The sequence below is a fragment of the Branchiostoma lanceolatum genome, chromosome 13 (genome assembly GCF_035083965.1).
Source record: "Branchiostoma lanceolatum isolate klBraLanc5 chromosome 13, klBraLanc5.hap2, whole genome shotgun sequence".
Classification (NCBI taxonomy): Eukaryota; Metazoa; Chordata; class Leptocardii; order Amphioxiformes; family Branchiostomatidae; genus Branchiostoma; species Branchiostoma lanceolatum.
In genome coordinates, this window is record NC_089734.1 from 2,350,001 (window position 1) to 2,375,574 (window position 25,574).

The window sequence follows — 25,574 nt, forward strand, 5'->3', positions numbered from 1 at the left end:
AGGCTATTAGAGATGGCAGAATTTACACAGCAACACAGACAGACATTCACACCATAGACACACCTTGACACACTGTGACACACACAAACACACACACATATACCCTCTCTCTTTCTTTCTCAATCTATAACGCACAAACACACACACACACACACATACACACACACACACACACACACACTGAGAGAGAGAGAGAGACTAACGCACTAACACACACACACAGAGAGAGAGAGAGAGACTAACGAACTAACACACACACACACACACACACACACACATACACACACACATACGCATACACACATTACGACTTACACATCAGGATAAACTGACAATAACTTTCTTGTCCCCTTTTAGACCTGTTACGACATGTCCTCAGTTTTTGACCGTTACTTCCAAGTCTTTCGTTGAATAACAACATATAAAAACATGAACTGCGGACTTGTTTTGAACGTAAGTTCCGAGAACACGCGAGGGCGGTTACGATCGGTTAACCGCACTTCTCACACAGTTCAAACAAACGTCTAGTCACAACAATGGGTCCCACAGACAAAAACAACGACGTCATACTTTCACCTTCTCCAGGTGGGTGTTGTTCACGGGGACTTCTTCGCCCAAATATGGCCGGAAGGGCAAAGTTTGAAAATTACGTCACACGTCTGCACAGGTCGCCCGTTGTGTCGGTGTCGTTTGAAGTTCATAAATAGCCAATAACTCTTATTAACCTTCCCCCTGCTGCCTTACCCTGTAATTGATACAAATTTGGTACCAAAGGGCTACTTCAGCAGGTTGGAGGTTAATTAACCGTCATCCGTCCGTTAAACGTCGTTGGTTTCAAATTGTACTTCTACTCGGTTTCTTGTTGCCAGGCCGACAGCAAGAAACCAAGTGCAATTTCACTGATATGCCATAAGAAATGTTTAAAACAAATACTCAGAGGTAGAGCCTTTATTAAGCTGGATAGCTAACTCCTTTGACATATGAATGAATGAATGAATGAACTTTATTGCTCGACAATTGTACATGGCACAATGTATGGCAAGAATGACAATGCAATCAATACAATGGGTACTAAGCTAGTCTATTCTATTCTGAAAACGATAACTACAAGAATATGAACGTAAATGGCGTAATGATATGATATACGTTAAACGTTTCGGTCTGTTACAATACATCCTCTCTTTCGTAAAACGCTACATATGTATTGGCCTAAGTACGTAGATATGGTGTCGGGGCATGACATAAGTAGATTGAACATGTCTGTGTTTGCCTTTGGCAAGGGTTTACTGGATATGAATCCGTCTATTTGGCCAACTTCCGCTCTTTTTTTTAGCGACCTATGGGGTCTGGTAGAGACTTAAATGCCTCCCAAAACATGGAAGCATTTGCGTACTAAACATGTTTAATGGTAGCAAACTCCGACAGGTAGATCGTAGCCACCTGGCGAAATACACTGAAACTGCAGATACTACAATAAACGACAAGCTATGATGATTTGACAACCAGTGCATTAGCAGACGAAAACGAATCTGCAATTTTGTTACTCGTAATTTGAGTTCGTTCTTCCCTTGCCAACCTTCGACCAGTCAGGTTGTCTGCGACGCAGCGTGACTCCACGGAATAAACATTTGGGTGACGTAGAGAAAAAAGACGACCTCTAGTGACGTCACAACGCACACAAGATCAAAGTGCCCCCCATTTCCGTTAATAACAAATGCGTCATTCCAAACAAGGAAAAATATGATGAAATATGTTTATAGTATGACTTTGGACAACGTTGTTCGGAGTATATAAGCTTTGGCAGTGAATGCTCACTTCTCTACATATCTCTCTCTAGCTTCCCAAGTTCCGAGTAAACTTATCTGGAAGCGGACGCGGTGAGCGAATCCTATCCGGAACTTCCGAAGTGACTTGTGGCATTGGTCGGAAGGTAGGGGTACGGTATTTTTAGAAATAATCTTCATGGTGCTAGCTTCCATACGTTTATCTCAAAGGCCCAATCTTATTCTGTACATATCTTTTTGTTTCGTTCATTGTCTTGCGAGTACAGTTGTAGATTTTCTAAAAGATATTTGAAGTTCTGTAAAGAAAGAATTGAGATTCATTTAAAGGGTTTTCTGATGTATATTTGTCATAGAATTTTACGTGTACACCAGGCGTTTACAACATATCAATATATTGTTAACTTACGTTTTCCTTGAAATGTACCATTTTCTTGCAAATCAGCTGCAAATTTTCTGAAAAGACTATGTTGCTATCTGGATTTGTACGTGTTTCCAGACGTTCTTATAAATGACATAGCAGGCTATATATGTTTCATGTTTATGTTTATTCAGAAAAGCAGTCAGCTCGCAGTCGGTATAAAAACAAACTGAATATCGCTGATTTTACAACTTGTGAATACAGAAATATATGTACAAACATTAATAAACAATTACAATACATGCCACCGAAACACCTAAAACAAAGTTGTACGTAATGCCTTACAGAGAACGCCGAAAGTAAGGACAGGAATGCCATACACACTAAGTGACATTAAGATGATTCGTTATACAAGCGGATGGCCTGAAATATAACCGCATCGTAATATTGCTTTCCTAATCAAACTCAACTATAGATATGATAAAAATCCTTAAATGCTTTGAAATATGATCTACTTACTTCTGGTACTGAATTTTCCTCTTGCGATCGAGTTTGAGATTTGATGCCGATCAGCCATTTAGATCTATACCAGTATACGTCATGTAGCTGCATCCATAGAAAACTGTAGTTCTGAAGTGAGCCGCTGGTATGCCATCTTGCCTTCCTCCGTCAAGACTGCGCTTTCCACCGCCTGAAACATGTAAAAGGAAACTCCATTCCTAATATGTAATTGATACATTTGGTTCATAACCAGGCAGCCTTGTACCTACTCCCGTACTCCCCAAGGAAAGGTAATAGCTTTGTGACACAAAGAAAACCTGAAAAAAAAAGAAGCCAGACAAAAACGTTAAAAAAACGTCAAAAACTAGCCGGCGCCTAACCTCTGCTTGGAGAGTACGTAAGCAAGTAAGCAACCAACCAACGACATCGAAAACACAAAACTCCTTTGGCTGTCGCTGCGAAAGGAAAAAGGAAAAACACAAGTTCAAGGGCGTTCACCCTGCGGTTCTAGAACGTGCCAGTCCTCTTGTGAACGAAGTTGAGTTTGCTTACCTTGTGACGTCACGGCCGTCACGAACACGTACCGGAAAGTTCCGGGTCACTCCGCGTGACCCCTACAGGCCACTGGAAGGCTTTTATCCTGCCGACCGGCTATTCTTTTCACTGAACACACTCCCTTGAGTCACTGTTAACTAACTCACTTGCTATTCCTAAAAATCCTACCCGCAATATGAGGCGGTTTGATTTTTCCTTTAGACACTGTATCTTTTAAACTAAAACGTGACAATTCTTAAAGACGTTAGATTGATATGATATGGACATGGGCAAATCCATTGATAAGGAAATCATACACAATCTTAATCGATTATCATTTTCAATGAAATGTTTTTGCCGAAAGCCAATATTGGAAACAACGCTGGAATTTATTGAACTTAAAATAAAAAAGAGAAAAAAAGACCCAATTTCATAAAGATGAGACTGAACTCGACTCAAGCAATCCCTCGGAAATTTTCGATTTTCCATTTTGATTTTGTTTCTTTGGAATATCTAGTACGGGAAATATGTCTTTCGGGAGAAACTAAGAATGGGTCTCCTTGCTTTGGGTGATAAAATTAAAGAAAAGAACAAAAACTTCCGCAAAATGACAAAATAGCTATAAATGAAGTTAAAAGAGAATAAAAAGGAACGACATTCATAAGTTCACAAAACTCTCACCACTCTATCCGTTTCTTACAACATAACGTTACATAAAGTTTTCCCAGTGGTTGGCGAGGCTCGAAGGTTTTCTATGATACAAAATGGAAAAGAAAACATACTGATGAAAATTAGAAGGAATGCAACTCGAGCAATGTTGTAGACTTATTTTATTTTTGTCTTTATCAATCGTACCCTGTCACTAGCTGATTCCTTTCGAATCCTTCCAAATATGTGGAATATTTACCAACTATATAATCTAACCGCGCATGTCTGCTCATTGCAGTTCCCCATTATTCTCCAAGCAGAGGCTTCGATCGAGAGGGGTAGTTTTGTCCGGGATTTCTAACGTCCCTCTCCTCTCGAAGGGAGGCCAGCCTAAAAACCCTGGGCACTACTACCCCACCCGACCGAAACCTCTAGACTCTACCAGTCTCCGCCCCCCCGGTCGCTGGGAAAATAGTAGAAATTGGCCAAATAGAGTCAAAATGTTTTAAGGGAGTCGGCTATACGGAGATAGGTCAAATCCTCGGTTGCCAATTTGACCCTATCTCCGTAGCCGACTCCCTTCAAACATTTGACTCTATTTGGCCAATTTCTACTATTTTCCGGGGAATCCCAGCGACCGGGGGAGACTGGTAGAGTCTACGAAACCTCTGCTTGGATCTGCTTGGAGAATAGTTCCCCATCTCTCCGGAGGGAGTGAGTCCACTGGATCCACCAGCCGTGAAACCAGACCGACTAGCGGCTCCGCCCATTTTCAGTCGTCCCCGTCACTCCTAACCTCGGACATTTAAACAGGGGTACAGGTCCGGCCCTAACTACCGTTTCAGGTGATTTTCTACACCAAAAACGCGGATTTTCACCTCAAATCGTCTCGATTTTGACGGATTTGCGACCACGCCCTAAGTTTTTCTTCCCAGCACCGTCCATTGTGTTGTAGGGGCCGGCTGGACGCGGTTTGGGCGCCGAGGACACGGGTTTGGGACGCCCGTTGTGGACCCCCTTCCAGTTTTAAACTTGCTGATTCACATTTCCAGAGCTTCCGGACTGCTAGCGAGACCCGGTAGGTAAGGGGAGGGTTTCTAACGGGAGTTGTGTGTGTTTTCTGTGGCTGGGAATGATTCGTACATGTATGTGAACTGACGCCGTACTTTTCTGTGTGTTGTGTAGGTAGCCTGACGTTGTGTGTGCTGGATCTGCGTTGGTGGGATTCGAACCAGCAACCCCGGGTTTCCCAGCAAGGAGGGTGGTCTTCTTCTTCACGTTTCTCAAGCCAAGTAAGTGCCCGGATAGTACGGGAACCTTAGGATTCTCTGGGAGTCTGTTAGAACCTCGGGACAAAAACGGAGGGCAGTCTAACCATGGTGACATCGGATTCCAGGTCCATTGTGACCGACTATGTCTTTTACAAACTGAACAAAAAGGGCCTCCCCTGGCCCAACGCACCCCCTCTACCCCCTCCCACGGACGCTCACCGCCTCATGCGGGAACTGGGCGACAAGTTCGAGGAGAGATACAAGGAGCAGTTTGACGAGATGGGCGACCAGCTGCACCTAACTCCCGATACAGCCTACCAGAAGTACCACAACGTCGTGGCGGAGCTCTTCCGCGAGGGCGTCCGATGGGGCCGGCTGGTCGCCCTGGTGGCGTTCACGGGAGCGTGCACGGTAACGGCTGTGGAACGAGAGATGCCACAGTTTGTGGACAGATACGTCGACTGGACTGTACAGTATATAGACAACAATTTGGCGCAATGGCTACAGGAAAACGGAGGCTGGGTAAGGAATATTTCTGTTTCTTCTGTTCGGTTGATATAAGTATAACGTTATAACGCCAGCTGGAATGGCCATTACGAAATCGCAGGTTTTTGTCGTCTGCTGAAGATGGCGTCCGCAGGGTACAGGGTGCCACAAAAGTATTTTTAATTTAAATCAGCGCCTTTAAACTGTGGAATTTTTAGGGTAATTTAAAAGAGGGATGTATGGTGTACATAGGAAAAATATTGCAAAGGGGTAGTGGTGATCATTTTCCCTGGAGATCGCCAAGCAAATTTATGAATTTTAAATGGCCTGAAATTTTTAGGGTGGGGTCGCTACATGTGGATTCGCGAGTGTTTGACGATATTTTAGGGGAAAATATGTTCATATTGTCAACAATACAACTAAAAAATCACGTCGGATTGGGTCAGTGTAGCAAAATATGAAAATATTTGAAAATCTGCGAGCGGAATTGGGGTGTTGCGCAGTTGACTTGGTATTTTCCAAGGATTTTCCGTAGCTATTTTTCCTATTGGCCAGACGCACAGAAACGTCGCAATCGCAGCAAGTCCGCATCAATAACACTGTTGGCACGGTTTTAACAGATCTACTGAAATAATAACGCACCCCTCAGCATTTATAGCTTCACATTTAGACACAGTACAGCTAGATAAATATAGAACGCTTGTTTACAATCACAACCACTTGCTTCGGGGCAAATTGCAATTAGCAAGGTAACGCTTTAAGTAACGAAACACAAACAGAACCGAGTTGAGCACATAGAAAGTATATACAGTATTACAGAAGACAGAGGCCGGATGAAAGAGCCAGGGATCGCGTGATTGGGACTGGAGTTCATTCATCTGGATTTTCCCAACTATAGTCCATTCATGCCCTACATCTTTGTCACGTTAACCACCTACATAAATTACAGGGTGGCAGTACTATGGGGCTCCAAATACCCCTTCTTTTACTGACGATTGTGAAAACTGTCTGAAATTTTATTTGTAATTTCAAAAACTTGTTTTACAAAAAAAGAAATGACTTTTTTCTATTACCTGCTTTTGTGCAAGTTGTCATAAAATTATTTATTCATTTTGTATATGTATAACTATAATATCAACAAACATATATTATCAACAAACTTATGAAAATTATATATACATATAACATTGTGTGAATTACATCATACAACTTGCTTCAATGTATACGTTAGAATATGTCTTAAACTGTTTTTATGGAACATTACGATAGGAATTTAACTGCAATCTTCAAATTCTTTCTGCGAATTAGAAAATTATATTTATAACGTCAAACAAATGATAGAAATTTAGATCGTTACAAAGGATTACTTTTTTTCTATTACCTGCCTTTGTGCAAGTTGTCATAAAATTATTTATTCATTTTGTATATGGATAACTATAATATCAACAAACATATATTATCAACAAACTTATGAAAATTATATATACATATAACATTGTGTGAATTAGAGTATACAAATTGCTTCAATGTCTATATTAAAGTATGTCTAAAACTGTGTTTTTATGGAACATTACAATAAGAAATTAAAGGATTTAAAAAAATTCTGTAAATTAGAAATATTCATAATGTCAAACAATGTTAGAAATTGTTCTAGACTGTAACTTTATCTCAGTTTAGAGCATTACAAAGGATTTGAAATCGTTAGTACAAAAGACAACAAACGCCCACCCAGTAATGTAGAATTGGCCTCATTTCGAGCCCAGGTAAACCTATCCAGTAGTTAAAGTCCCCCTGTGAGTTGTCCTGTCTTGGGTTTCCTACTAAAACAGCAGACATACAGAAGTGTGGGGGCGGGGCGCTCCCATGCTGGCTTTAAAATGCCCTGACAATACTGACATGTTCCAGATGGTAGCCTTAGGAATTTACAAAGAATTTGGACTTGAAAATGGCATTTCCTCCATGGAGATTGCAGGGAAATTGTGAGAAGTCCTTCAGTGTACACCCCAACGAACCTGTACAAGTATGGACCACCTGGCCAATGTGACCACTTTTTGGAGGGCCTGCATGGGGGGTCCCGACAATGCTGTACGCTAAATTCGGAGGGCCGGCTACGTAATACGCTTAATTCAAGAAAGCCTCCCTACGCTCTACGCTAAATTATGGAGTGGTCGGCAACGCTCAACGTAGAATTAAAATGGCCGATTACGCTCTACGTAAAAGGGGCATGCAGGCCCTCTTTTTGGTGGTCCCCAGAGAGTGGTCCTTTTTCCCATTGACACAAGCATTAAGAACCTTGCCTACAGTGACCACCTGTCCACATAGACCAAATTTTCCCCTGAGTGGTCTTCTTGGGCAGGGTTGACCCTATAAAACTTAAGAATAATGTCATGATGAAGCCTCATGATGGTGAATTCTACAAATATATAAAGCCTGACCTACTAATATTGATAAACATAAGAAAAGTAATAACCCCTTCTAAGAATGTTGCCTTGAATCACAACAAAGAAAATTGAAACTCTTCTGTCGGCATATCCATAATTTGACATTCTCCACATTTTTGAGGGCCTGCATGGGGGGGTCCCGACAATACTCTACACTAAATTCGGAGGGCCGGCTACGTAATACGCTAAATTCAGAAAGCCTCCCTACGCTCTACGCTAAATTCAGAAAGCCCCCCCTACGCTCTACGCTAAATTATGGAGTGGTCGGCAACGCTCTACGTAAAATTAAAACGGCCGATTACGCTCTACGTAAAAGGGGCATGCAGGCCCTCATTTTTTGGCTCGGGTTCACCTACTGCAGAAAATTTTATCCCACGTTTCAAAGTGGATGGAACAGGGTTGTCTCCAGGACCCGTTCCTCTATCCCAGGACGGAAATTTGCTTCTTGGTACGGACAGAAATGTCACCCCCTTTGTCCCCAAAATCTGAGCTTCAGCCAGTTCAACAAAACATTGAAGAAAATGTATTTTATTAAGCTCAAAATGACAGATTTAACAAGTAAATTTGAAAACATGGGCTCCAAAATAATGATTGTGACGGAAAAAAACTTAACACTGGAGACAACCCAGTGATGGAAATATGGAGAAATATAATGGTTTTACCCAAGCTGGTCTGCAGCTGACTTTACTATAACCGGCGGCCGGCCGCCCATTCATAGCGAAAATCTACCCAGCGATTCGTGCATTAATAATGTATAACACTTTGGTATGAACGGGTCCCCTATCAGCCTCAATAATTTATGAGTTATGTAGTTTTCTCTCCATCTCACGTTTTGGGTGTGGCACCTTAGGTATGACCTGAAAATTGGCCACGTTTGGGGTTCGTTCAGACCCTTGTAGTGCCTAGTGACACATAGGGCAGCAAGTTTCCTTGCTGTCTCAGTAGCAGGGTTTTTTTTTCAGGTAGTGGTTGCTAGCCCTTCCCCTTTAATGCGCTCGAGGCACCTCCTTGAACAGGCAACCCCCATTTTAGGTCCCTTCCGAAAGACAGGTGCAGCCCCAACCAAGATGTCCTTGACAAATGATTGCTAGCCCTTCCACTTAAACTTGCTTGAGGCACCGATGTCTCCTTGAATGTGGGACCCCCACTTTACGTCCCTTCCGAAAAGACCATGCAGCCCCAACCAAGATGTCCTGACCCCGGGACTTGAACCTGGACTCCAAGGTTCACGTACCATCAGCCCTGCTGTTTGTAGGCCTGTTATCGTAGTGTGTTTGCAGACTTTGACCTCTTTGTCTTAAAGATTTGGCTGAGAAGGGGCTTTTTACACCCACGTTTCCTGTCTTGTGATCTTTCTTCTTTCTTGTTTGTCTAACAACAAACAGCAGGCCGAGGTATTAACCTGACGTGACCCTTAGCTTGGTTCAGCCACACTATTCTGTTTGTTGGTTCCTCGGATCAAGTCTGCCTCCAGAACCCGTCGCTCCGTCCTGGGTCTGAAATTTGTTTGTTGAGGCCGACAAAATTGTCAACATGTCCGATCAAAATATCTGAATGTCTTGACATGAAAATGTAGTTTAATAAGCTTGAAATTACAAATTTACGAAGAAAAATTAACAACATGGGCTCCCAAACGATGAGTGGGATGGAAAAAAATTAAACTGGAGACAACTTGGTCTCTCGGATTTTACCAAAAAAAGATGCTAAACCGGAAACAGATTCTGAGGGGAAAGTCACAGGAACACACATTTTCAAGGAAGGAATACACATTATTTAAGGAACCGCCAAGAAATAGTCACATTGGCCAGGTGGTCCTTACATTTGCATGCAGAGGTGATCGCTTGTAAAGGTTTGACTGTTGTCGGTTTCAAGTTTTATTCCCAGCCCTCTGTTTTCGTCTTGTTCCAGCTCTCACATTATTTCTATAATTTTGAAAAATCTTAAGAACCAAGGAAATGAATTGATGCGGCCTCAGGTCCAACTTCTAGACACACAAGGAAGTTTACAAGTGTGCTGTGATTGAACCTGAAGGGTCCTCTTTCTCCCACCCACACATACAGGCCCGCCTACAACATTCCCGCTTACATCACCGGACAAAGGCCAGCCTGTTTCTGGGCGAACTTGAACTTGTTACGGACAAAAACGTGGAAGGGATTTCAGCTGTACATGTACTTGCTCTCAGCTTGAGGAGCTAAAAATCGCCTTAGAGATTAAAGATAAGGGTTTGTTCGAGGAGGGAAAATTGCAAACTGGCAAAAACTGAAAAGGGATCGATACAAAAAAAAGTTTACACTTTTAAAGTTTATGCTAGATTCAGTAGGTCCGCCTACACATTACGCTAGATTCAGGGAGTCAGTTACACGTATCACTACGAGAATAAAAAAAATTCCCTACAATTTACAGTTCAGTAAATCAAAACAGCTAAAATGCAGTCAATGCCTGCACCTTACAGAAAATTGGAAGGCAAATTCAAGATGATTTGTCAAAAACTTGATAATGATATTAATATATATGTACACGTAAGCCCCTTCATTTTAACAAGGGCTGCACATGATGATGATTATAAGAAAAGTCTGTAATGAGCCACCTCTGAGATGAAAATTGGCAAAACAAACTCAAACTATACAAACACTTGGTCTCAAAGGCTCTTGTTATGAATGAATGTTAATTTGTGACAGCATACAGGACTATTTTGCCCTTTGTTTGGTAGCCTTTTACGACATTTACTCAACTTCATTAACAATTCTCAAGACACGAAAGCCTGAGGAACAAACAGTGGAAAGATTAAGTCCTTGCGGAATAAGAAAATTGGTAAAAACTGGAATTCGTTCGTTTTGAAGAAACATACATGTTTATTCTAATGTATGGACCAGGGAATACTGTGAAGGGTTACTGTAGAAGTCAGTACTTTTTTACTAAACAATTTTTTTTTTTTTTTTCTGACAGCATTCATTGGCCTAGTCTGTATAACGCAAACTCCAGCTGTCCAGGGATTTCTGTCCCCTCCCCTCTTGGGCGGCTATGCGGTTACAGGGCGGCAAGCCGTTACAGGAGCTTGATTGAGTTCAGGCTACCTTTGGCCTTCCAAAACTCTTTTTCTTTCCAAATAACTATGAATATGAATAGTGATATTTGAGTCTGGTCTTATGCAACTGTGCAAAATGGATGTGTTACATCTCAAAAGTCCTGTTAACATGTTATGTAACAAACAAACAAACAAAAATAGCCCCCCCCCCCTCGGTTCCTTTTGGCGCAGTCCTAAGTATGTTCCCACACTTGAATTGTTTACCTGGCATCTTAATTTGCTGTTTTTGATGGTACAATAAAAAACAATTTAAAAAGAAATAAAAGTACAGGTAGTAGAAACTCCCCCACCTCCTTTTTTGGCACAGTCCTAAGTATGTTCCCACACTGGTATTGTTAACCTGGCACCAGGTGTTTTGCTGCGTCGTCCCACAGGTAGACAACCTGTCAGGTTAGCAGGTAACGCCCCCGGGCCTCACCTGGTGGCGCATACCTGTGTGTTTACTCATAGTGGGCGGGGACAGAAATCACCTGGTCGGGAGAACCAATGACGGACGGACCGACTGTGTGCTCAAATAACGACATTATTATGTCATACCACAATCTTGTGATCACAGGGGCAACATATGTAGGTCAACAGCAAAATATGATTTAGACAACAAAAACATCATTCTATCAGATATTCTACTTTAGAAAAGTTTTTGGGCGCCTAAAAGCAAATGTAGTGTGTGCTCAGATAACAACATAGTTTTGTCATACCACAATCTTGTGACTTGCAACTGGGTCAGACTCAAAGGCCAAAGGCAAATTGATATACAAATGTAGACAAAAACCTTTATATGAGATCTTTCAAACCTCAGGTGACTTACCACCTCTGCATAGGGACCTGGTGATCTGGCTATTCTCATGGCCACCTTTTGGTAGTCCCTTTGATAATTTCTTCCATTGACACAAGTATTAAAAGTCCTGTCTAAAGTGGTCAACTGTATGTGACCTGAAGCTGTAATGCCCCCTTCCCCTTTAAATCACATGTTATATCTCCTATTAGATGCCTTTCTTCATTGTGTTGATAGCTCTTCAAACAAAAAAGCACCACAGCGGTAACCAAAGGTTTCAAGGCCAGCAAAGTTTTCAGACTTGTAACTTGTGTTAACACAGCAACACTCGAGTTTATTCAATGAGTAGAATCATGAATTCCTGCTGGTCTCCAAACAAGTTTTTATACTTGCTATAATTAGTATAAAAACGTTCATGTGGATCTATAAATATACCCATAACTGAAACTATAACCTCTAAGGTGTTGACTTGTAGCTTATAAATACAGACATAACAGAAGTTACACCTGCGGATGAAAAAGGGATGAAAGGGAAACCTTGTCTAAATATGTTTGCACAGTCTCAGTCTAAAGTGCAGACAGTCATGCCTTGATCCCCGCTAAAATTAGACGACCTGAAAACACAGTTCAGGGACCACAATTATGCACCTGTACTCTGGACAGGTCCAGAGGCTTTTTGTGCTCACTGTCGTCAGAGATCTGGAGGGATCAGCAAAAAATTGAAGCTCATTTTTCATCTGTGACACGCTAGATGTTGTATTGTACAGAACTCGGATATACATGTATTCTAGTTTAACCCACAATGCACTGGGGTGTGCAGGTGCGTTTCGAATGCAAGATTGATATCCGACAGTCTTCTCATAAATCATTGATCAAGGAAATCCCCTCATTTTGCTAATTTCGCTAAAAAGGAAGGATAGATTTATCAATTTGTAGAATTTTAAACCCATAAATGAAAGGCCATAATGCACTGGGTCTCTCTAGCATTACAGTACAGGTGTGCACTACATTATAATTTGTAGTACAAATTACAACTACAATCAAACCTGCCCAAGAAGACCACTTAAAGAACTCTAAAATCTGGTCTATGTGGACAGGTGGTCAGTATAGACAGGGTTCTCAAGCTTAATCATTTAATGCTTGTGTCAATTGTCAAAATCATATAAATAAGGGACCAACATCAAGTGGTGACATTGGCCATGTGGTCCTTATGTAGAGGTGGTAATGTCTTGTACAGGTTCGACTAGATTTATTTACGTCGTAGATTCTGGGTCAATTTTATTATTCAATACTCTCATTTAACTTTCTGATTTGGGAAAAACTGAAAGTTAGATCATTTTCAAATGCGGAGGTTTTTGAACCCCAGAATGCATTGGGACCCCCGGCATATTTTGCAGGTGTGTCCTGTAGTTTATAACACATGACAGAACATTCATATCTGTCATTCTCCTCATCTATTATGGCTGACAATAAAATGACCCCATTTTGGTTGAAAGGAAGGGAAGGGTAGTGCTATGTACATGTACAAATTTAGCTGGTTAGATTTCTTTATGCCGAAATACCATAGGGTAAGGGATTTAGAAAGGGATTTAGATTGTCATGAAATTGTACATGAATCAGTTTGCAAATGTTTCTGTACATTATGTTTGATATTGAAACACTTAAAACTGCTTTAAAACTGTTGATAATACACTTAGTATAATTATGTACATTTGGATGTTGAAGGTTTTAAAAAGGGATTAGGATGCTTTGACTTTACCAACTTGACCAAACACTCACCCAGAACAAACAAAAAACGATAACACTATGCCTAACCGGCTAACCCTAACAACTCTGGCCGAGTTGGTAAGGGGTCGAATACTCTGACATCCCTTTTAAATAGACTTGGGCCTCAACATTCCGAGCATGTCCGAGCGAGAGCAAATGTGTTGGCAGTAATTTCGTTATCAGCGTTCGATGAGTCATCCGGGGAATCGATAGTTCACCTCATCAGGAGGTGCTGACTTGTGCCATGTTCCTCCTGTTGACATGCCTGAAATCAATCCAGAGAACCCATCTCTATATGCAGAATGTGTTGTGGATGTCCTTTCTAATTACACACTCTACCAACCCTGGTTATTATAAACATATATGTCGGACTTCTAGGCCAGTCTCTGAAATTGTGTTTTAAAAAGTTTTATATCTTTTTTGTAATTTAGATTTGATGTGTCTTTCAATGTAATATTAACAGCTGCCGTCGTTGTAATACTTTAAATGAGGAAATGTTTTCTGTTTTTTAATGCATTCACATTTTTCCTCGTGACCTCATTGCAAACCTAGAACCACCACAAAAATTAACCTTGACCTTCATCTTCCTAACACCTACCCACATACCAAATATCATCTTAATCCACCCAGAGGTTCTTGAGTAATATGCTTCAACTACAAAAATCCAGAAACACAAACACTCACACAGACACACACACAGACACACCAAAACTATATCTCCATTTTTGAAGGAGATAAAAAGAATTTTTGTCTTCCTACTCCTTGTTTTGTTTGATTGAATCCCTGGAAACAATTTCCATTTGGCAGTACAGTAATTCTTATTTCTTTCATTGTAACTTTATGTTCACTGTTTGAACTTATCATCACCGTGAAAAAACCTGTTGTGATTACCTTCGCCGAGAAGGTTATGCAGAGGGTAGCGTTTGTATGTTTGTAAAGAAGCAGAATAACTCTAGAAGGCTTAGATGGAATGTCTTGATATTTGGTAGGTTGGTAGATGAGACATGGAAAGGATTAAATTTTGGGTCCCCTAGTGGCTTGTTATTTATGATTCCTTCACACATCCGTTCTGTAAATCACTTGCTGCCACCGTGAAGTTAAAGTTCAGTGAAAATATCCATTTTCCTTACACCATGAAATTTTGCTACGGTGAAGATAAGGTAAATTACAGTATGTCAGGACAGCTATTGACAGTCAGCAGACCTTTCCTCATCCTCATGTGATGTTGTTGCCAACAGTAGCCGCCCACACCTCTGTGTTGTGTCAGCACAGTGGGGCAGTCACTGTAAAGACTGGGATAAAGCCAGATCAAACACTTCCGTAGGGCGCAAACCTGGCAACTGCTGATGGCAGGGCAGAAATCTCTCTTCTCATCGTGCATAGTCATCGTTAGTTACAATTGCTGACCAGAAAACAGCTTGAAATGCTTTATTTCAAGTTAGAGAGAGTCGCTGGGATAAAACCGGATTAAACACTTCCTTGTATACGGCTCAATGCTGGCAACTGCTGATGGCAGGGCAAAAATCACTCTTCTGATCGTGCACAGTACTAGTCCTCGTTATATAGAATTGCTGACCAGTTTGAAAGTCACAAGTCTATCACCAAACGCGCTTCCGTATGGCTTGCAGCTGCCAACTTCCTTGATGGCAGCACACAAAGATCTGCTATATCTGTTTGTGGCTTAGTGCCTAAATCCAGCTTTTTTATGCCTTCCGAACTGAAATATAGCCCCACTGTTGCCATGCACCACCCTCTATACTTCCCAACAGCCTGAAATATTGCAGTGCTGTTGCCACCCATCCAAAACTCAACTATAATCACCTCTTTTCTGCCCACCAGACTTTCATTCTACGTTTTAAATGAAATGTAACTGTTTTAGAGCCCAAATCCAGCTTTTCACTGCTGTATTCCTTCCAAACTGAAATATTGCAGTGTTGTAATGCCACCCATCTAAAACTCCTCTCACATTTATAATCACCTCTTTTCTGCCCAGACTTCTACGTTGTATATCAAATGAAATATAACTGTTTTAGAGCCCAAATCCGGCTTTTCACTACTCTATCCCTTCCCAACTGTGCGTAAAAATAAAATATTGCAGTGCTCAGTGCCACCCTGCACCACCTCTATACTGCCAATGCAGTTGCACCCATCCAAAACTTCCCTCACATAATCGCCTCTTTTGTGACCTGAGTTTTCCTTCTATATCATATGAAATACAACTGTCAGTGCCCAAACCCAGCATTTCATAGCTTTATCCCTTCCCAGTTGAAATATAGCACCACTGTTACAACCCTTAACCACCCTCCTATGCTTCCAAACAGTGCCAGAAATATTGCAGCCCATCCAAAATTTCCCTCACAAGTAATCGCCTCTTTTGTGCCCAGACCTTATCCTTCAGAACCCCTCCCCGTCCTGTATATTAGTACGCAGCGGTGATTTAAAACCTTTTTCTCCCAACGTAAGTCCCCTGCCTCGCGTTCCATCCATCACTCCGACAGTTGCCTGTAGACAGTAGAGGCGTCGCCTGAAATGTCTTAGAGAAACTGCCGTAAAGCCTGCAGGGCTCGAGATTCATTTTTGGGAATACCGTGGTGCACTGGCGCTTCTAAACTAAACTAAGAATTTACTATCATTTAGGAGCACAGAAAAGACGTTGGGTGCACAACATAAGATAAAGTTACAAACCACCAGGATCTAAAATTCTATAGCCAACTGCAGAATCTTAAACAATCTGATACGACAAAGATTTTGTTATTTTTCCTTAGTTGTTGATTGTCAAGAATATGCTGTATACAAATATACTGCTGTGTACCAAAAAAACGTTAAATTACGTACGCAGCTCTACACACCCACAGTCAAAAACATGTTTGAGCCCAGGGTCATCTGAAAAACAGATCCGTGGATCTGAGATGGACCCTGGTAAAATAAAATAAATTAAATTGAAATTGAAATTGCACAGCTCCAATTTTGCTTACACAAAAGTCCATTTTCCTGTAGCCAATACTTCCATCCCTTGGCGATGTGTTAAGTAAAGCACCTCGGGCCCCCTCCCTCCTTTCTCCATCCATCAAACGTCTCGAGCTGAGAGCGGGAGATTGAGACGTAATCTTTTGATCAGAACATATTTCATCATCTCTGCGTAATTTGTCCTACAAACGCCACTGAGTGTATCAAGCCATTAGCAACGAGGCATATTTCCTTATCATTTTCTCGTAAAGACGGCGCCGGCAGGGCTTCCCTAATATCTCCCCGAAAACCAGCCGTGATCAAAAACTCGGCGATGTCGTAAACTGGGGTAGAAGCAGTTATTAAAAAACGGGTTCCCAGATTGGTTGATAGAAAAACTGGATGTTTCATCAGGCGAAATTTTCCAGAAAACTCAGTGGAATTGCGCAAACCGGAGTAGAAACAGTTATTAAAAAATGGAATTCCAGATTGGTTGATGGAAAGACATGTAACGTTTCATCAGCTCTCAAATCCTTCGGCGAAATTTTCCCGAAAACTCAACGGAATTGCAAACCGGAGTAGAGGCAGATTGGTTGATGGAAAGATACAACGTTTCATCCGCTGTCAATTCCTCAGGCAGAATTTTCTCGAAAACTCAACGGAATTGCAAACCAGGGGGGAATCCGTTATGAAAATAACGGAATTCTAGATTGGTTGATGGAAAGACCTGATGGTTTATCATGTCAGCTCTAGAACTCAATTCCTCTGGCAAAATCTTCCCTCAAACTCGACGGAATCATAGGTTGAAGTCACTACTGTCTCCAGCTTTGAATATTTCTCCATCACACTAATTATTGATTTTCTTAATAAAATGTGTCATTTTAAGCTTACAAAAGGACATTTCCATTAATTTCTTGTCTTAAAGTCCAGATTTGGGACGGACCCAGTAAAAAAATGTTCGTCCCAACAAGCAAATTTCGGGGACGGAGAGACGGGTCCTGGAGACAGCCCTGTGTTGGGGTAGAAGCAGTTATTAAAAAAACGGAACTCCAGATTGGTTGATGGAGAGATGCGACGTTTCATCAGCTCCCAATTCCTCGGGCGAAATTTTCCATTACGCGAGCATTCCCTCCTGAAAGCTGGGCTGACCTCCAGCGAAGGAAAGGTTGAATTTCGTTACCAGAGACTGATGTGTCGTTACATCGTTTCCAACAGGCTGAGAGTTTAAAGGTCTTGTGTGATGGAAGTTCTGGGAGGAAAAATGTAGGTTGATGAGAATATTTCTGGCACATGTAAATTACCTTCAGTGATTTACTAAGGTCGGGTATTTCAAAGGCATTTTAGGGCCCGTAAATGGTGTTATTCGGCAGTTTCAAAGATTTTTTGTACATCATTTATAAGATGCTGCGAGTTTAAATGTCTCGTATGGTTGAAGTTCGGGGGGGGGGGGGGGGGAATGTAGGTTGATGAGAATTTGTTTGCCACATGTAAATTCCCTACAGTAATTTACTAAGGTCGGGTATTTCAACGGCATTTTAGGGCCGGTAAGATGGTGATTCGGCAGGTTCAAAGACTTTGTACTATTACAGTACTTGTACATCATTTCAGGCTGCGAGTTTAAAGGTCTCGTATGATTGAAGTTCTGGGAGGAAAAAATAGGTTGATGAGAATTTGTTTGCCACATGTAAATTACCTACAGTAATTTACAGTCTTTGATTAAGCCCGGGTATTTCGGCGGCATTTTAGGGCCTGAAAAATGGTGTTATTTGGCAGTTTTTGGCGAAGACTTTGTACTGTTAATAAAATGCCATGAGTTAAAAGGACTCATATGATTGAACTTCTGAGAGAAAATGTAGGTTGATGAGAATTTGTTTGGCACATGTAAATTACCTACAGTAATTATAATTTACAGTCTTTGATTAAGCCCGGGTATTTCGGCGGCATTTTAGGGCCCGGAAAGGGATGTTATTTGGCAGTTTTATTGCGAAGACTTTGTACTGTTTCATCGTTTTTAACAAGCCATGAGTTTAAAGGTCTCCTATGATTGATTTGCAGGGAGAGAAAATTTAGGTTGAACCAATGATAAGTTAGCTCATTTTTTCTTGCATCTAAGGAATACCCATGGTATTTGACAACCTTTGGTTTAAATCAGGCATCACGGTGGCATTTTAGGGCCCGTAAAATTGAGTTGTTCTGCAGATTTTTGGCTTTGCGCTGTTGCCTCGCTTGTAACAGGCTATGTCTTGTGTGATTGATTTTCGGGGACAGAAAATATAGGTTGATGAGAAATCTGCTGATGTTTTTTGGCAGGATCTATAGATTACTTGCGGTGTTTTACGACCTTTGATATAAATCAGGCACTTCGGTGGCATTTTAGGGTCCGAAAATTGTGTTCGTCTGCCGTTTTGTGGCAAAGACTTACATAGTTGAGTTTTGCTTGTAACAGGCAGTAGGTTTAAAGTTCTTGTATGATTGAAATGCTGGGACAGAAAGCATAGGTTGATAAGAAGTTATATTAGCAGATATTTTTAGACAATGATCTATTGATGACCTGCAGTAATCTACACTGTATGATTAACTTCTGGTATTTCAGCAGTATTCAGGGCTTGGAAAATGATATTATTCTCCAGTATTGTGGCGGAAACTATGCACGGTTACTTCACATGAAGTTTGTTAAAAGGTTTAATCTCGTCAGAAAATATTTCTAAATCGCTGAGATGTTTACTTATATCTTGTGGCATAATTGGCATCCATAATATACACATTGTATTACCCACAGTATTTCACAGCCTATGATTTAGTCCAGCTTTAGTTGACGGCATTTTAGAGCCAGAGAAATTGTGAAACATGTTAAATAGCAGGTTTGTATAGAAGACTTTGCACTAGTTGACGGGTCACTGGGATAAAAGGAGACATGAACATCTGGGCTGGAGAGGAAAGTAATGGAACAACAGCTGACCATTCAGAGTCAGACTTCTTCTTCTTGGACTCAGAGTCAGACAGTTTCAATAGGGGTATAACGTTTGTGGGGGAAAAGTTCAGTCATTTTAAACTTAAGGTGCAACCTATCTCCCTTACAATTTGCTTATACCATGATCTTTTATCTGCTCTAGGATCAGTTGAAAAAAAACCTGATTAAATATTATCTTTTCTGCAACCTAAATAATTATGAAAGAAAGTGCCCTAGAAACTGTTTTATTTTGGGGAATTCCAGTAGAAGACACAAAATACAATCCTCTTATATAGATTAGTCTCTACCAGACTAACCGCGTCGGCTATAAAGAGAACATTTGCCGGGGGACTTTGGCCATGGAGGATAACATTTCCATCCGCTGTTGCATATTTGACCCTCTCTCCGTAGCCGACTCCCTTCATACAGTTGACTCTATTTGGCCAATTTCTACTATTTTCCCAGCGACCCGCAGAGACTGGTGGAGGCTATATATAGATATAGATGTACCACACAGGTGGCACATCATGTATTGTCTAGTAAATTTATTTGCTTATTGTTCTGTTGCCTGTACCCTGACATTTTAGCCTATATCCTGAGCATATCGATTATCGATATGATAATTGTTATATTTCAAAATGTCAAGAAACGTATATATTTTGATTGGAGAGTTTTTGGCTGTTCTGAACCGATCCCCATGAAAGCTAGCGGTACAACTTTAGTGGCAGATGGCACACCTACATGACAGGTGGTGCAACAACACACACACGTCGGTTCAAACCCCACCGCTCGCTCACAATGCACCACAATACAATAGACACCATATGATATACTACACCAAGGCCTCACCTAACCCCAATGCTGTCAAACAATTCCCTTATAAAACAATAGCCAAAATGTGACACCATAGAGGCGTATGATAAATCACTTTTGGGTCTATAAGTTTTCGAACAATTCCCTTATAAGACAATACCCAAAATGGGACATTGTACACGTACGATATATACTCATAGGTCTCACCAAACCCCAATGCTGTCTAGGTCTCACCAAACCCCAATGCTGTCAGACAATTCCCTTACGATACTAGAGCCAAACTGGGAAACCTTAATGATGAATTACAGTGCTATTATTTCTAACCTAACCCAAATGCTGTCAAACGATTCCTTGCAAAAGAATAGCCAGAATGGGACTCTGTATATTATACTACTCCAAGGTCTCACCTAACCCTAACGCTCTCAGATAATTCTCGATGAAACAATAGGCAAGATTGGACATCATGTTTATGCTGTGTAGTTGCAATAAATCCCAATACTAACAACTATAGGCCACATGTGACGCTCTTAGTATATCCTAACATCATAGTCTGTATGTACTTGTGTTCTACAAAACCTGAGTGCTAGCTGTCTAACAATACCTACACTCTGACACCATACTTTCTGAGGGCATTGCCCTGCACATACAATGTAGGTCCATCTAAAGCCATTGTGCTATCTGACAATACACAATGAAACAATAGACCAAATATAACAGGTCTAACCTAACCCCATTGTCAGTTGCACATGGGTCCTGATAAAGTCCCAGTACTCAACAATCTAAGGAGATTCTAACAATACATGATGAAACAATGGGCCAAATGTTACACTGTCACTTCCCTGACCTCGCTACATTATGGTGCCATCAGCTGGGCTACTAATAGGAACGGATTGATGGATTGTTTTTGGTTCGCACACGTTGTAAATAAAGGCAAGAACAATGTATGCAAAGATTAAATGTAAGGGCTTCTTATTAAGTTTACATGTATAAGTCCTCCCTCCAAACATTACATAGCATAAAAGAAGGCATAATTGAACGAAATATGGACCAAAAGTAGTAATAAGACATTATATTATAAGTAATAAACAGTTAGAAGCATCTACAATACATGTACATGTATACCATACGGTATAGTTCAAAATGGTGAGAATAAGTTCTTAAAAACTAACAACAGTCTTAAGGCTAATATACGTCAAACTTCAACTTGTGTTTTGCGTCATTTCACCGTAAGCGGCTTTTCTGCGAGTTGAAAACACGTCGGCACATTGTCGTCACATTTTCCACACTTCGTGATTTTCAATAGAGCACATAATCACGGGATTACTATAAGAGGGGATTTCCGATATAAAATCCACTTGTTAGGGACACCGAATATTGGATTACGTTTTGAACAAAGGAGTAGATATATTATTATTAAAGAATAACATCTTTACAATATATAGAATGATCTTTGTCTACCTACTAGTACAATCATGTAGTTTTATTTTTTGTTGTCACAGCATCAGAAATTTTAAGTCTTAGTATGTGTATGTTGAACTAAACATGTACTTGTATATTGCTCTGATGTTATAATGTATTGTGGTCTTCCTATTTAGAAGGTCCCTTATCCACAGGCCACCGTTTGCTTGGCCAATGTTGAGAGACCAAAATTACATTTGTACGACCGTCATTCCAATCATACTATCGAGGTCCTTGGCTTTATGATTGGAATATGATTTGCATGATGCAAAAGTAGAAAGACGAAAAAAGACGCTGAAAAATTGTTCATTGTCTATGAATGTTGAGCATTCTGTCAAATATTTTGTCCCTCATACTCACAGGTCGCTCAGAAGTCGATGCCTCTAGTGGAAGCCACTAGAAAATTGAATTCCTATCGAATGTTTATGTTTTTGAGGAGAGGCTCCACTTATTTACTATGCTTTCTCATCCTCAAGAAATATATTTGACTAAAAATAAGATAGCTAAGTGAATTAAGATAAAAACTAAACTCTTTCCCCTTCTGTTGGTCCTGTCTCATTTGAGGGATGGTTGAAAGAGTCTGATATATACTGTAAATCCTTTGCGGTTGGTAATTTTAGCGGTTGGAGGAAAAGGGAGTAATTCACGGCATTTGATTTTAACGGTGGGAACAAACATCACTGTCTCAAATGTTATACTGATGAAATAATTGCGATGGTGAAATTTTAGCACTTGACTAATGACCGTTAAATCAGCTAGAATTAAGTTACCGTTAACAAATCAAGAATTACAGTATCAAGAAATCAAGAATTACAGTACTTTTATGTGTTATTCATTTTGTGAAATGCAATAGAAAATAAAAAATGGAAAAAAGAATTACAGTATGGCCTCTTTCACTCCCTATTGAAAATGATCCTAATTGGTGTCCAATATCATAACTTCAAATACAAAGTAACAATTTAATTTTAACCTCATCTCTTCCTCTTTGTGTCGCTACAGGAAGGATTCGAGGACTTTGCGAGAAAAGCGCGGTCCAACGAGAAAGACGAGAGCTCGTGGTGGTGGCGAGGGGTCCTCATGGGCGCCATGGCGGTAACAGCGGTTGGCGCGATCGTCGCAAGATCGTAAACACGGCGAGGAAATGAAAACGAACACGAGCAGCCTACTGTGGATCGGGCCTGGATGCTTCGTCGTTAGAATGATATTATTTATTTGAACAAAAAAAGAGAAAAAAGAACTTATATTTTGTGCTCCTGGCTATTATTGTTATTAATAAATGTTACATTATGTGTAGAAATGTGTAGCGATCTTTGCCGATATATGATATCCCTAACTGCTACATTGTGGCAAAGATCCACATGACCATTCCTTGTCTAATTTTATTGCTTGAAAAGTACTAAGGTAATGCTATCTCACTACTGTAATATATGTATAAAATGCCATGCAATGCAGAAAATGTTATTTATTTCACCAGTAGTTGTTCAAGCATATTGCGGAACACAAGACCACTGATGTACAAAAAGATCGACATTGTGATATCATTGTGCAGTAATAGTGTAGTGTATGGGGCCTTGCCTCGCATACTGGTATAATATTGTCCTGTACAGAAATTATTGTATGTATTAAGGAAGAAAGAACAAGCAGAGATGTGGACAAATGATGGAGCATTTAACTCTCTCCCTGCTGAGTTCTGTTGTAACCAATGCAAAAGTCGGTGCAAAAATGCACTCTTAGCAGTCACGTGGTTAAAGAATTAACCCAAACCCTGCTAACTCCAGTTGTAACCAATGAAAAAAAAAAATAGTGCATGAATGCCTTGGCAGGGAGAAAGTTAAGAAGACATTTTTGAGTGTCGTGGTGTGCTGTTTGAGACTTAAAGAACGTGTTCTACATATCGGAAGTGTACAAAGGAAGAAAAGATGTATTTTTTGTATGTAGAGGTAGAAGCCGGTAAGGAAAAAAGGAGGGGGACAGTCGGTCGCGGTTCGGAGAAAGATGTTTGTAGTGTTTTGTTGTGGTTAGGTTGTATTTGTTTGTTTGTTTGTTACTGCGTTACATATACATTGTAAGAGGTATCCAACATGATCATGATAACTACTATGGGCAAGAGAATATGTTAACTGTCAAAGAACAAATAATCGGAATATGATGTTATGTCAGTGATTTAAAACAAGCCACACAATAATGATTTCTTGACGTCCGTTTTGCATTTCTTTTGCATTTTTGAAAATATGTCGTCGGTTTTATTTAGTACAGTTAAACCTGTCCAAAGTGACCATTCAAGAGACAATGAAAATACTCACAATAGAAAGATGGTATCTATACTATAGACTGGATTCGTAATGCTGGGGTCAGTGGGAATAATATCTAAGGAACCACAAGAAATTGACCCCAATATCCAGGGGGTCACTATTACATGTTTGACTATACACTGAATGGATAAGAAAGCTGTTAAAAGAAAGGAATCATTTTTGTGTGGCTTTGCAGTGTCATTTGTGATCTTAGTGACACACACAACAGAACCCTCCTGTGTTGTTGCAATGTGCTGAGAAATCCTGTACAAGTCTTTAACAGTGTGGGCGTTCAACTCTGGAGTGTAACTAAGAGGGACAACGTCTTCCGTCACCACAATTTGCCCTTAAGATTACGCCGTGCTAAGAAAACATCCGTCCCGAGTGCGAGTGTTTGTCCTTTACTGATCGGACATGTGGGCTCACACGCAGGCCTTTGTCCGCTGTTGTTTGTTAACGTTTGTCGTTCGTTCTTTGGAAGTCACAACGGAGAATACTGTACGTACGGAAACTGTGGATAAAGAAGTGAGAAGACCCTGTGTCGGTGTGGCTTGTGTGTTTTATTTTAAAGGTCTTGACATTTAACAAGGGCGTGTTTGACTTGACTTTAATGACTCAATACAGAGAAGGGTGCAGCAGTTTACTTTGGGACCAAACCAAGATGGACTGTCTTACAAGGGGGGTTGTCGTCAATTTTTTCTTTCTTTCTTTTCCATTAGGCTAGCAGTTTATGCAGTACTTTCTTTACTTGTGCTGTCTTTTTTTCCAGTAAACAATTCTATTTGTTTTTTAGAAATAACTTGCACAGTTTATAGTTTTGTTGTTCTTAAAATGTAATCTCACTCCCCCTGTTGTAGTTCATCTTGGTCTGTCCCTTGGCTTGTTAGGACCTGTAATGCTATATTTAGGGCTGTAAAATTAGCCAGTTATGTTGGGGCCCTCAGGGGTGGGTTAATTATAAGGTGTACACACCCATGTTATGTATTCATCTGAAGTACAGCCAGTAGGTACCCATCTGAGAAAAGAGGTTGTTGTAGTGCCTTTTAACGAGCTCGATGTGCCCCCCCTATCTCGGAACCCCAATTTTATGTCCCTTCCGAAAGGCGAATGCAGCTCCAACCAGCTAGGATGCTATTCCCCGGATTGGAACCAGGGGCTCAACTGTAAGGCTACTAAAGTAATCTCCAACCAGATGTCGGGGCAACATCGCGAATTTTCACAGGAAAATGCCTATATAATACAAGCAATATACAGTAATAGTCGAAATCGATCTGGCAGCGTCAAGATTACTCCATTAACTATCAACTCCAAGCAGATGTTGGGAGTGGAGGTTGCCGTCGTTTGCGTCAGCCGACTATTAATTTTGACAGATTAAAGAAGCCAAACTACTGTCAAACCTCAACATAAGGACCACCTGGCCAGTGTGACAACTTTTAGGTGGTCCATTTAGTCTTTAGATGATTTGTC

General features: G+C 40.7%; 1 protein-coding gene across 3 annotated transcripts; it reads left to right on the forward strand.

The window, feature by feature from the left end:
* The first annotated feature begins 1,733 nt into the window (after positions 1 to 1,733).
* On the forward strand, positions 1,734 to 24,646 carry LOC136447069 (bcl-2-like protein 1). 3 transcript variants are annotated; one of them, XM_066445745.1, is made up of 3 exons: positions 1,734 to 1,930; positions 5,011 to 5,618; positions 22,816 to 24,646. In XM_066445745.1, the coding sequence occupies exons 2-3, from the start codon at positions 5,202 to 5,204 to the stop codon at positions 22,942 to 22,944; spliced, it is 546 nt and encodes a 181-aa protein (XP_066301842.1). In that variant the 5' UTR covers positions 1,734 to 1,930; positions 5,011 to 5,201; the 3' UTR covers positions 22,945 to 24,646. The 3 variants fall into 3 exon arrangements, with proteins under 3 accessions (XP_066301842.1, XP_066301841.1, XP_066301840.1); XM_066445744.1 differs by lacking the exon at positions 1,734 to 1,930 and adding an exon at positions 4,535 to 4,907; XM_066445743.1 differs by lacking the exon at positions 1,734 to 1,930 and adding an exon at positions 4,535 to 4,903.
* The last annotated feature ends 928 nt before the right edge of the window (positions 24,647 to 25,574 follow it).

Bases quoted from the DNA above. Each gene is read 5' to 3' on its own strand.
- LOC136447069 (XM_066445745.1), top strand. From the start codon at position 5,202: ATGGTGACATCGGATTCCAGGTCCATTGTGACCGACTATGTCTTTTAC. The intron at 5,619-22,815 runs GTAAGGAATATT...GTGTCGCTACAG, and splicing joins TACAGGAAAACGGAGGCTGG to GAAGGATTCGAGGACTTTGC.